Below are 13,010 nucleotides of genomic sequence, written 5' to 3' on the forward strand. Positions count from 1 at the left end.
TGGGTGCCTTCTCCAATCATGATTTCCCGTTATTTCTTTTTTCTTTCACCATATTTGCTTGTTGCAACAACTGTTGCAGTGGTAAATTACAATAAAATTTTTTTTTAAAAACTAAATTAGTGCATAAAAAATTGTTTATTATGAAGTTTCTCTTAGATACCTAAAATGAAGCTTCCATTAATTTTCACAAGTATTTCATATAAGAAATCAGAAAAAAATGCCACCTTTGTAGCATTATTGAGTCAGGAATGATAAGAAATGATAACTAAATAATTATTAGAAAACACCATTATGTCATAATTGTTAGTGTAGTCATTTAAAAATGAATTTATTTCATGATATTGATCAGAAGAATTGTTGTGCTACTATTTTAGTATTGAGTGTGGTGAAGTGCCGTTAATATGGATAAATTTGGTATTTTTAAACTAAATATGCCCAATTACTTTACTGAATTCAGAAGTTTTACATTTCGAAAAAAGGTATGAATTTTCTTAATTTTGTTTAAGGCGGCCAATCAAATTAAACTTCACAAACTATTGTTTTCCTAGGATTGAATGAAGAAAGACACATCGATTATTACCCATAAGACCTAGATTTTCTGCAAAAATTTTCCGTATCTCATTCTTGTATCCTGTCGAGCAGATTTTAGATTTTGATTTTTCATGTGTAAAAAAATATCGTTTGAATGAATACCCTGAGTAAGAAAAACTGATTTTTGTGGGTTAATAGCAAATTTGGTAACTGGTATGAGATCATACAATCTGGAATCTACTAATTTCATATGTATCAAAGACAATTTTATAAACTTGTCTCTCTGTGTTCAACTCCACTTCAGGCACCCAAAATCTGCATTGCACGAGCAGGTAGTCCTCAAGAGAGTCTCCATCAACTTTGTGTACTCTTCAGTTCTAACTGAGCTCTCTGCATTAACTTCATGATGAACAAGTGGCCAGCCACTGAACTATAATCAGTTCCTTAAATCTTTTCTGCTCCTGTCGATGATCACGAAAGAACCAAATTAACGTTATAAATCTCATGACGCCATCTCATGTCGCATTTCTTGTAATTCCCACTCTATGATCAAGGTAACCCAGTTTCAGGTTTTGCGAAGGATTAAGAAGAACCCTCCATTGTCGAACCGTCTCTCTTTTTATTATTCTGGATTCCTTGATGCCGGAATCCAGAAAAGGCTCTCTACTTTCTTCCAGTTCATCGATCAAAAACAGCTGCTCCAATTCGCTTTTTCGGCTCCGATAAACGCTGTTTTCTGGTGAATATACATATTATCCCGTTTCTTTGCAAGAATTCCAGTGTACATTCATCGGCTACTGTCAGTTTCCAAGCTTCTAAACCACATGTAACGAAGGGTCTGGAGAACAGTCATGTCTTTGGCCTGCCTAGAGACCTCCTTATTGCGGAAAACCCCTCCCCCCCCAGAGATCTGTTTTCAGCTGTAATTCTACATCTACGTCATAATTTTTAGACGTAGGGTTCCTCTTACACCTTCAAACGGTGCAGCCAGTCCTTGCAAATCTCTTTGCCTCTTTGTAGTCACCATATATTGTGGTTTTTCTCATTGACTCGAAGCCATAGAGTAAAAATAACTTGTACTTTTTTTCTTCCAATGTTTGAAATTGAGCAATACAGGAAAAATTACAAAAAGAACAAGGAGATTATAAAATACCTATAGTTTGTGTTGCAAATATACGTTCACATTTAGGAAAGAAGAATTTTGTAATATTGATGATTTAACTGAAAAATATGAGGAAAGTTCTACGCATTTTGGTTAATTATAAGATTTGTTTCAACAGTACTTCTGTTAGATTCTGTTAGAGAAAAGTTACAGATCCTCCATTCTCTTAGCTTTGGACTAACAAAGCAAATGGTGGATGCTAAATCCATTTCAGGAATCCTCAGCCTTCCATTTGGTCCAGAAGAAGTTCTGGAATTAAACTTTCTTAGTTCTAAAACCTCTTTTTCCTTTCCAACAATGACTCTTGCCACTAGCCATTGAAGGATCTGAGCCTTCACAGTACGTTTTCGGAATATTCTTGAAAAATGGGAAAGCGGAATTTAGTTTGAGTAATAGAATCCTATTTGCATACGTCACACAGCTAGCTCTAATCAATTGTATCCCCAAGATTGACTTTGCTACAATATTAACAACGGTTATAAGTTCCAATAAAGGAAGAAACGGTTTGCAGTCATATATTTAGGTAATTCTTAATCATTAACCTCAATTATAATCACCATAAACGTATAATATGTTTATTTTATGTAACAGTCCAAGAAAAATGGCGAACTTAAGGTGCAGATGTCTTAGAGAAAGTTACCTGTAAACCTTATTCACAATTTAAATCCTTTAACTGTTAAATCCCCCCAAACATGTACAATTTTAGACATTCCTGACAGAGAATTAACATAATCTATATTTATTTCTAAACAAGGAAGTAATAAAGTTTAATAAATCTTTAGATCCGAGTTGTAACTAAAATGGAACCAACAACGCAGCAGATTGCCTGTTTAAGACCTCCCACACGTAGTAGTAGATGGCTACTTCGACTCTGCAGTAAATGCACACACGTGTTCAGGCCAAAACTTGCACACTGCTATTATGTACTTGGGACAATACCATATGTGCGCAGTTTATATTTATCTTTATTTTTACAGTTTTCTGATTGCCGCTTTTAAAACAGTATGTTAGAGAAATTGGGGAAGCATAACAGAAAGATTTATTATTGGTTCAAGTCTCTCACTAGTAATATGTGTTAAGGATCACAAAAATGAGTATGTTCATGAATTCCAAAAATCTGTTGTCAACCTTAATAACTTAATAAATTATTTTTTGAATATTGAGCTGTTATAAATTTAAAAAGGACTTCTTTTTTACCGCCATTTTGGCAAATTTATTCAGGCTGAAATTGTTTTCTTTAGAGTGTTGACTTTTGCAACTGAAACATCAACAATATAACATTTATGACGTTTTTGTTCAAATGTCGACACACTAAAAAAGAAAAATCCAATTTAAGAAAAAGGTTCTATTTACGTATTAAGTATATTTCCGAAGTATAATATATAATATGTACATTGTGTTTACTTGTGAACGACAATAGTCTTTTGGAAATTAGATACATTTAGTCCAAAGCAACCAATTTATTCGAACTCCTTGACAGCAGAATAATTCTGTTAGTTTAAAGCAATTCCGTGTACTTCATTGTATGATGAAATTAAAATTTGTTTTTCCTACGAGTTCAATAAAGTCGTATTTGTTTTGAGATTAATTAAAGTGAAAAAGATAAAAAATGTAATCAAAGTAAGTCTTTGTTCAATAATAAGAGCCTTTTCCTAGTATTTTTATGTCTCATATTTGTAAATGGTTTTTTTAACCGGATCTACTTATTGATTTTAAATTCCTTTAATGAAAATTAATTTTGATTTTATTTCGTTTTATAAAGATTTACAAGACTTACCAACTAAAATGTAAAAAAGCGATTGTTATTAACAATCAGCGCCAGCCAGACAACTGATGCTGTAGCTGCACAATGATCGTAACTGCTGAACAAAATAAACTTCAAAGAGACCTCAGAACCCTTATTTCACTTAATAATAGAATCAGGAAAGATGAGGTTAATTACTGACAATGATGGTTCTGTGTTCTGTTTCTGGAGCTACACGTTCCTTCATTACTCAGGTTATTCCTTAGCTCAACTACCAACTAGCCCAATTGCATGTTCGAGAGAGAAAAGTAATCCGTGAATTTAATAAAATAACTAGGGGAAGAACACAATAAAATTAATAACCTTGGTTACTAGCTTGCCAAGTGAATTTACCAAATAATGTGGCAGAAAAAGTTTTTACCAGACCACTTGAAGAAAAATAATAACTTTTCAATTAACTAACTAAAAATAACAGAAAACTGACACGAAAATGTCAGAGTTTTGAGTTGGTAATCATGCAAACAGCTGTATATTACTGTAGTAACAGTCAATATAACTTCTTACCAACAAGATAATAGTTCCAGTAAACTTCTTGCAATTTTAAGCAGTACAAGGACAAAATATACTGGCGCCATTATTACTGAATAGTGTTCACTTTTCATCCTTAGAATCTAAGTTGTTAAAATTAATTGATTTTTAATATTTGTTAATTTGAATCTGTGAAATCTATTTCTTTATAAGTTACATAAAATAGTCATTTCCATACTATTGCGTTGAAATAAAGCTGTAGGTAAGATATAAATTCTTCTCTCTACTTTTTCTTATTAAGTCAGGAAAATATTGGGATTATGCAAAATTTTCGGAAAATAAAATATCGGCAATATCCGTTTTGAGATCCGAAGAGGTCTGGGGGGGACAATTATAGAGGCCGAAATTTGATGCTTCGATTTGGTCCCAAGATAATTTAAAGATTAAATGTCCCTCAACTAGATACACAGCTTCACTAAATGGATTTTTACTTTTTTGAGATTTTATTAATAATGGCTCCGATAATCTTTAATCTAGACACAATTATTGTGCTAATTTATTGGACTAAAACTTCCATTAGTAACGTTTACCGTGGATAATTCGCTATGGAACACTTTTGAGACGGAGGGTAGAACTGACATTCCTCTAAAGTGATTTTTTGTTAAACGTACAATATTACAACCAGCATTTCAAGCTAAAATTTTAAGAGAATGAAAATATGTTTGCAAAATTTGGGAGTTTTTTCCTAACTTCAGAAGCTTATGAATTGTTGTAAGAGAATTTCTAGTGAGTTTTCTTGTCAAATTTGTTAATAAAAAAGAACTGGACATTAGCGATCGGCACCACACAATGCACTTCCTTCTTCCGTCTCTTGAGGCTCACAGAAAGGGTTTGTATGGTTTGTCGCAAATGCGGGACTTCCGTCTTAAGAGTCCAACAGTTCTGCTAAGGAAGCTAATTCATTCCCTGAGATATATGCGCACTACGTTTTCCTACCTCTATTTAATGATCCAAGTCAGTGAACTCTTGAAATTTGGACAGTAGATTTTATTACACTCAATTTTTAATAAAATTTTGGATTCTCTTAAGCTAAATTTAAAAATAACATACTACTTAAACGTGTGGCGGGCTTGGAATTCGTATTACTTCCGCCTGATTTACAAAATAATTTCAGTATTTCTTGTTTTTTTTGAAAAATGTTCTGTTTGAAAATTAAAATTAATTTGCCTGAAGTTATTTAACTACAGGCTATTTAGTACTTCATTGCTATAAAGAGATCTTTTGGATTACAGTAGACCATGTAACATTTCTAGAATACATTAAATGCAAGGGGTATTAGTTCACCTTTTGGTGCCAAAAATGCGACAGGAAATACCAAAAGTTCCTGCAACCAAAATAAAACTGAAGTTCCATCTTGAAATTTTTTCCCAACCATAAGCGAACAAAACAAGACGAAAAACTTGGTCTGTAAAGTTCACGAATTTCACATTCTGTACACTTTTACGTCTGATTTACCATAAAGTATTTTTGTTCAGACTTAGAGTTTGTTTGAATATTTGATTAAGAATATTATATGATTGTCTTAAAACATAATTAAAAAGCAAATTAAAGGGATGCTTAGACTCTTAATCTTTGAAAGTGATTTTTCTCGAATAATGTTTCGAGACCTGGTTTTCAGGATTCGGAAGCTGATTTAATGTTTAGGAGTAACATCTCTCCTGATTTCTAGAGAATCTAGTGAATTCCAGTAATTAAATACTGGGCCAATGTGCAATCAATGTTTTAGCAATATTTTAATGGGAACCCAAAAAATATTTAATTGCTCCATCAGTAGCTAAATTTTTGATACTTTAAAACGGCTTAAGAAACTCAAATTCTGAGAAAAAAATGCTTCTAAATATATTTTAGAATTATTATTATTTTTATTTGAGAAATTTAAAATTAACTTTGACAAACACCTTTTTACCATCTGTGCTCGGTTAGACTAAAATTAACTGTGAACTCTAGTAGGGTGCATGCTGCTATGAACAACCTCTACTGCTTTATTATTTACTGCAGTTGGTCGTGTTCTCTCTAAGGTATTCTGGGATATAACCAGCAGAAGGCAGGCTTAGAAGTTTTTTTCACTCGTCTGGTTTCGTCTCTTTTGTACTAATAGGGAGTGGATTCTCTTGATCCTGTCATGAGAAGTTTAATGATTTCATTTTTTTGAAACGCTCTAATCCTTTTTCTAGCCAACAAAAGACAATTAATATAAAATGAATTGGATCAATTATTAAATTTAGAAATATTTTAAAATTATACATAGAAAACTTTTTTGTTAATTACCTATTACAGAGAAATTTGTTAATAATCGTGTCCCAGGTTTGACTCTGAGCTTGTCCAATGAATTAATAAATCTAAACGTATATTTTTTTCTGTATTACCCAGCTAAGAATCAAAACGCTACTAATTAGTGATTCGAAATGATTTCAGATTTATTTTTTAAATTTTCCTTTTAAATTTTATTCGATTTGTTTTCTGCAGTGTAATTTTTTAAAATAGCTAAAGTTGAAGAATCGGTTCATAAAAGAATCACTTCAGTGATTTTCTTTAAAATTTGGAATCTTACTTATGTAATTAATTTAGACTAATATTATACTAAAGAATATTGCGCATTACCCTGAAATGGCAATTTAGGAGATAGCCTACTCCCACTCTTTTCTAGTTAATGTGTTTTCCAGCCAAAATGTTTCAAAATAAACGCTATAGATCAACCAGCACGTGCTGATATTAGTATTCCAAATCAAAGATAAACAATGAAACCATATCAAAATGGAAAATTGGAATCACTAAAGTTGCATTTTCTCGAAAAGCTGTCTAGCCGCATAGTGGCACCTAGAACATAAAATATCGGAACCCATTTTCGAATCCGCAAAACTTGAAATTTTAAAGTTAGAGCTGTTCTAAAGTAATTAGCTTAAAATGAATAAGGCTCAAACGAGATTATAGAAACTAAAATGGAGCTATAATAGATGGCTCTAAAAATCGGTATTACTTTTCAAACTAAAATAGAGCTATAGATGGCGCTAAAAATCGTTATTACTTTTCAAACTAAAATAGAACTATAGATGGCGCTAAAAATCGTTATTACTTTTCAAACTAAAATAGAGCTATAGATGGCGCTAAAAATCGTTATTACTTTTCAAACTAAAATAGAACTATAGATGGCGCTAAAAATCATTATTACTTTTCAAACTAAAATAGAGCTATAGATGGCGCTAAAAATCGGTATTACTTTTCAAACTAAAATAGAACTATAGATGGCGCTAAAAATCGTTATTACTTTTCAAACTAAAATAGAGCTAAAGATGGCGCTAAAAATCGTTATTACTTTTCAAACTAAAATAGAACTATAGATGGCGCTAAAAATCGTTATTACTTTTCAAACTAAAATAGAGCTATAGATGGCGCTAAAAATCGGTATTACTTTTCAAACTAAAATAGAGCTATAGATGGCGCTAAAAATCGTTATTACTTTTCAAACTAAAATAGAGCTAAAGATGGCGCTAAAAATCGTTATTACTTTTCAAACTAAAATAGAACTATAGATGGCGCTAAAAATCGTTATTACTTTTCAAACTAAAATAGAGCTATAGATGGCGCTAAAAATCGGTATTACTTTTCAAACTAAAATAGAGCTATAGATGGCGCTAAAAATCGTTATTACTTTTCAAACTAAAATAGAGCTATAGATGGCGCTAAAAATCGTTATTACTTTTCAAACTAAAATAGAACTATAGATGGCGCTAAAAATCGTTTTTACTTTTCAAACTAAAATAGAGCTATAGATGGCGCTAAAAATCGTTATTATTTTCAAACTAAAATAGAGCTAAAGATGGCGCTAAAAGTCGGTATTACTTTTCAAACTAAAATAGAGCTATAGATGGCGCTAAAAGTCGGTATTACTTTTCAAACTAAAATAGAGCTATAGATGGCGCTAAAAATCGTTATTATTTTTCAAACTAAAATAGAGCTAAAGATGGCGCTAAAAATCGGTATTACTTTTAAAGGAAATAAAAATATTATTGGTGGAAACCGTGAGTCTAGATTCTTAATCTGCCTTCTAACTCATTTTTATTATGGAATACTTAATTTAAAAGAAGCTATTGTTTTCTGTAATCGTGAATTTTATTACTTATTAATTATTTTCGAAGCTATTTGAGGGTATCAGTGTAATCTCGTAAACATCAACGTGGACTTTTGATTTGTAATTGAAAATTTCAGTTTTGAGATTTGGTTTAAAATTACTGCTGGCCAAATTTGATTTTGAGATTAACGATGAATCCCGCCAGTATCGGTAATAATCACAGTAATTTTTGACTAAGTATGAAACTTCCCTTTACTGGATAATTCACTTTTTCAACTTCTATATAATCTAAAAAATATAAGAGAACACTTAACAAATAACCTAAAAGCACTCTCTGAATGTAAACATTGTTAACATTAAATTTACTATAGTCTATAAATGAATAACGTTAAGTATATTTGACAGGAAATAACCTGAATACAGGTGATGTGGGCGGAGCTTCCGTAGCCAATATTTCTCATCATTACTTGGAAAAATATATATACGTTATGTAGTCTGTTACACTACAGAAGTAGTTCGTATTTTATCTTTCCCAAGTTTTTAGCTCAAGTTGATGTTCTGTTTTCACTTAATTTTTATAATTATAAAATTGTTTTAAAAAAATTATTAACTATTTCGAGTTTTGTAGCAACATATAACATTTTTTTTTTTGTTCATTTAAATATATTTTCATCATATTAGAATCTGTGGTTTTTTGACATCTAGAGTATTCTTAGTGAACTAGTGGTTTATATAAACTGCATTCTATCGTTAGAGACTTTTAGCGAACAATCAGAAAAGGAAAAATCTAGGTCAGTTACTGCCTGAAGCTGATCTCAAGACCTCCTTCCAGCACGCTACCTTCCTTGCTTCGCTGCAATGCATTTTAACCTTCTCCTAGTAAAAGGAGTTAGTAATGCGATCTTATCATTTTCGAAATTAATTTTTCTTTGAAAGTAAATATTTGCCCTTTGAACGAGAGGACAGTAGAGTGTCTTATATAAGAAAATCACCAGTAACCTCTCATTGTATACAGGGTGACCAGTTATATGCTCCACCCACATTTTTTTTAACGGCGGAAAATTTCGAAAGAAAAGAAAACTCGTATTTAATCATTTTTATTCTAGTTTATTTTCAGTGGTTACCCCATTTTTTTAAACCCCAATATCCCGAGATACAGTTCGAGAAACTAACTTCAGATAAATGTCAAAATTACCTTATTGTTTTTAAAGAAGCTATTCAAACTGAGCACCATCAACAGATAGGCAAGCCAAAACTCTAGATTCCCACGCTCTGTTTGTAGCAGCACTTATGGTGGCAAAGTCAAGATCTACCAGTAACCTCTAGAGTTATTCGACATTCAGGTTGTTTTTTCTACTAACGTTTGGTGTGGAGTTTTAGGAAATCAACTAATCGGCCCATACTTCTACAGAGAGAACTTAACTGGTGCAAGGTATCTAACTTTTTTTTAAGAGGCATTTTGCCAGTTCTGCTCGAAGATGTTCCTCTACAACCTCGGCTAGATATGTATTTTCAACAAGATGGTTGCCCCGGCACATAACCCGATATTACCTGGTTAGAAATTTCCAGCTTAGGAACTCATTGGCCACCTCGATCTCCGGACTTAACCCTTAATGGACTATTTTTTTTGGGGAGATATCTAAAAAATAAAGTTTACATTAACCTTAATCCCGTGGCTTCATTCAAAGATCTCGTCGAATAACTCTAGCCTGCTTAGATCTTGACTTTGCCACCATGAGTGCTGCTACAAATTGAGCGTGGGAGTCCAGAGTTTTGGCTTCCCTATCCGTTAATGGTGTCCAGGTAGAACAGCTACTTTAAAAAAAATAACATAATTTTGACAATAAACTGAAATTTGTTTTTCATATTTTAAATTACCATAAGTTTTGAAAAACCTAACCGATTTAAAAAAAATTATTGTTTTTTTTAGGAGCTCAAGTACTATGTAAAAACATGCAAAAAAATATATAATGTTCCATTTTTTTAAAAAGTTGGATGCTTTATCTCGAGATATTGGGGTTTTAAAAAAATGGGCCAACCACTGAAAGTAAACTAGACTAAAAATGATTAAATAGGTGTTTTTTATTTTTTCGAAATTTCCCGCCGTTTAAAAAAACAAAGTGGATGGAGCATATAAATCTGGTCACCCTGTACATTGGTATTCTATTTTGGTACTATTATCTCTTCCGACACAAAATTCGCCAGATTCATCATCCGCAAGGGTAACTTTACTAAGATTTGTCCCGTGTTTTGTAGTTTTCTCTAAAACTGTAAACGGCGCTACCTACATGGTGGAGAGAGCAGTACTTTAACATCCTGCAATGAAATTTATGGTAGGCTTAATCGAAAATTTGATTTAAAAAAAAAGACCGTGAAATTCAGTATCAGGAGAAAATTTTGCCAATGAGAAATTCCAATCTGATGAAGTAGAATGTCAGTTATTTGGATAGCTTCCACCAGCTGAAAAGTGAACAGAGGGATTTTTTGTTTAGCAAGAAACTATAATAGAGAATACCTTTAAAATAGTTATAATATAACATATTTAAGAGAAACACAAAACTGATAATCCCTAAAAAATTAATTTGATGACTATAGTGAACCTACTAATATAATTGGCAAGATAATAGTTGAGTATTCTAGTTTGAAATTTGACAAAAACCATTCGGAGTTACTTTAAACATCCAGTGAAGCAGTCACACGAGCAATTAATAATAATAAAAGTATAAAATAAAACTTTCCTAGCAGACTGTACATTAGTAAAATTGTTTTGTGGAGAGGGCTCATTAGATAAGAATTTTTATTAATGATAAGAGATAGTGAAGAACATGAGTCTGAACATATGTTCTGGTAAGGAGTGTGCGGGGAAGAAGGATTTCAAAGGCACTTTGAATGCCAGCCGAGCGCCTACAGCCATGTCTGTATTTAGATGTTTCTTTAAGCCGGACATCGTTAAAAGAAAAAGAATGGTGAATGATCTTTCATTTTGGTTTTAAGAATAGTTTAATTCATGAAGGAATTATCTTCTGAAAATTAAATGGCGCTTAAAATAAAATAATTCAAAATATTAAAAAGAGTGGAGAGAAATTTGCCTTTCATTGTTTTGTAGCGACATTTTTAAATTGTTTCTTTTAAATTCTATATTTTTTTTTATTATAGGTTTATTTTCTCCTAATTTTAAAGTGAGGAAATTGACATCTTTTCTTTGAGGAGTTATTAAAGCAAGTCTTTATGTAATTTCAAAAGAAAATAAAAGCACAGAATTTATGAAATTATGAACGAAGTCAAGTGCAAACAGACGAGGCAATTTTCAAGAAAATAAGACTCCCTCAAGAACGCGTCATCATTCCTAAAGGAGAATTTTAATCTTCATCCCACAATTTAGATGGTAATATCTAAATTTTATGGAGTGTTGAAGTTAGTGCCTTTTTCTCATTTCATTGCTGAGGTACCTTATAAGAGGTTTTTCGTATTACAACCCGTGTCAACAAGCTGGTTAATGTATGAAATTAGAATTGGTTATTCTTTAATTAAAATTAGCAAACTTTTTTTTAAAAAAAATTGTTTCCCCCAACTAATATTTTGAAAATATTTTCTGATTACAGGGCTTGGACAAGGTGACTCCATCTGTAGAACCTCAAAAACCGCCTGTGAACGATGGCAGGCCTTTATCTTCAGATCTCAATGTACCTAGAATTGACAGTTTAAGATATTCCATGGCGAATATGGAAGGTAAGTTTTTGTTTATTTTTGGCTTATAATAATTATTTTAACTTATTAATATTAATTTCGAGAGAACACTGTCCGGAGGCCGACAGTGAGGTAAAAAGCTCCAAGCGCCAGTGACCTCAGAAGTTCACGCGACATAAATTAACAAAAAAATTAAATAAATTTTTGGGATGGCGCGTCAAAGGGTTAGAGTCCTTAGCTTCTTCTTTTGTTGAAATTGATGTGAAAATAAAGTAATTCTTCAACTATTATTACCTTTTTTTTAACAAAGAAAAAAAAAAGAAACATGCCCCACAAGCAAAGAGTGTGCTTAGTAATAGAGCAGTGGAAGGTCATGGAGCTCTGCATTGCCCCCTGGAGAAGTGGGGATAAGCACTGTAACTTAACCTTCTCTGATTGCGTCATCTTAGGTTATCTGCCTCTAAATTCAGAGTGAATTTTTGTATGGTTGAAGGTGTATGAATTATTTTGTTGATAAGTTTATAGTATTTTGTGTTTCCTATTAGATGGAGGACCATTATTTATGTTTTCTGTTTATTAAATTATAGTGAGTGTCGTAAACATAGTCAGGTTATATTCTGGTTACCCTTGCCTTGTGCAATGTATGCATTTTATATTTTTTCAAGCATTGACATTCAGTGCAAGAAAAAGTTGAATGGCTGAAAAAGTTTATTTTTCCTGATTTGTAGATACGCAAGATGTCGATTTGGATGCAATTTTAGGGGAATTATGCGCATTGGAAAATGAATATGAAGAAGCAATAAGGACGACAAATGTAGCTACAAGAAAATCAGGTACGATTTTTATTGATTCGAGTAGATATCTCATTGTTTTAGTATTTAGCTTTATCGATGTCACTCAATAGAAAAAAAATTTTCATTTGCCCTAATCAAGTTTTCTTATGATTTGTTGGTCTCAACCAAATTGAGATTTGTTGTCCATGATTCCCATTAATAAATCAGCTTGATTTTTCATTTTAATGTTTGATTTGATTGAGAAGATAATGCCCGTAGTTATTTTTTTGAATATTGTTTAAATATATAAATGTAGCATTAGAAATATTAAAAATTCTAATTGGAAAATGTGATATCTCTCTCTCACACCCTCTCTCCCTTTCGATTTAGAATGTAAGGTTACAATCTGTGGTCATATAAATGAGGAATTTACAAAAATAATGAATAACCATAATT

The 13,010-nt window shown here is 31.9% G+C and overlaps 1 protein-coding gene and 1 long non-coding RNA gene across 7 annotated transcripts in view; one reads left to right on the plus strand and one right to left on the minus strand.

Annotated features, from left to right (window-relative positions):
• The window catches only part of LOC141450512 (uncharacterized), a 42,730-nt gene extending 39,052 nt beyond the window's left edge, over positions 1-3,678 (minus strand). The window contains exon 1 of the long non-coding RNA XR_012456133.1: positions 3,471-3,678. This is a non-coding gene — a long non-coding RNA (uncharacterized lncRNA). The remainder of the gene's footprint in view (positions 1-3,470) is intronic.
• Positions 1-13,010, plus strand: part of LOC141450508 (amyloid beta A4 precursor protein-binding family B member 1-interacting protein-like) — a 161,176-nt gene that overhangs the window by 129,912 nt on the left and 18,254 nt on the right. For 4 of the 6 annotated variants that reach the window (XM_074121013.1, XM_074121012.1, XM_074121015.1 and 1 more), the window contains 2 exons: positions 11,697-11,823; positions 12,510-12,614. In XM_074121013.1, coding sequence (XP_073977114.1) covers positions 11,697-11,823; positions 12,510-12,614 — 232 coding nt within the window. Of the gene's footprint in view, positions 1-11,696; positions 11,824-11,862; positions 12,423-12,509; positions 12,615-13,010 lie in introns of those variants that run through there. The other 2 variants (XM_074121016.1, XM_074121017.1) reach the window with 2 other exon arrangements.

The sequence above is a fragment of the Rhodnius prolixus genome, unplaced genomic scaffold (assembly GCF_049639745.1).
Source record: "Rhodnius prolixus isolate KJV_2025 unplaced genomic scaffold, Rpr scaffold_2, whole genome shotgun sequence".
Classification (NCBI taxonomy): Eukaryota; Metazoa; Arthropoda; class Insecta; order Hemiptera; family Reduviidae; genus Rhodnius; species Rhodnius prolixus.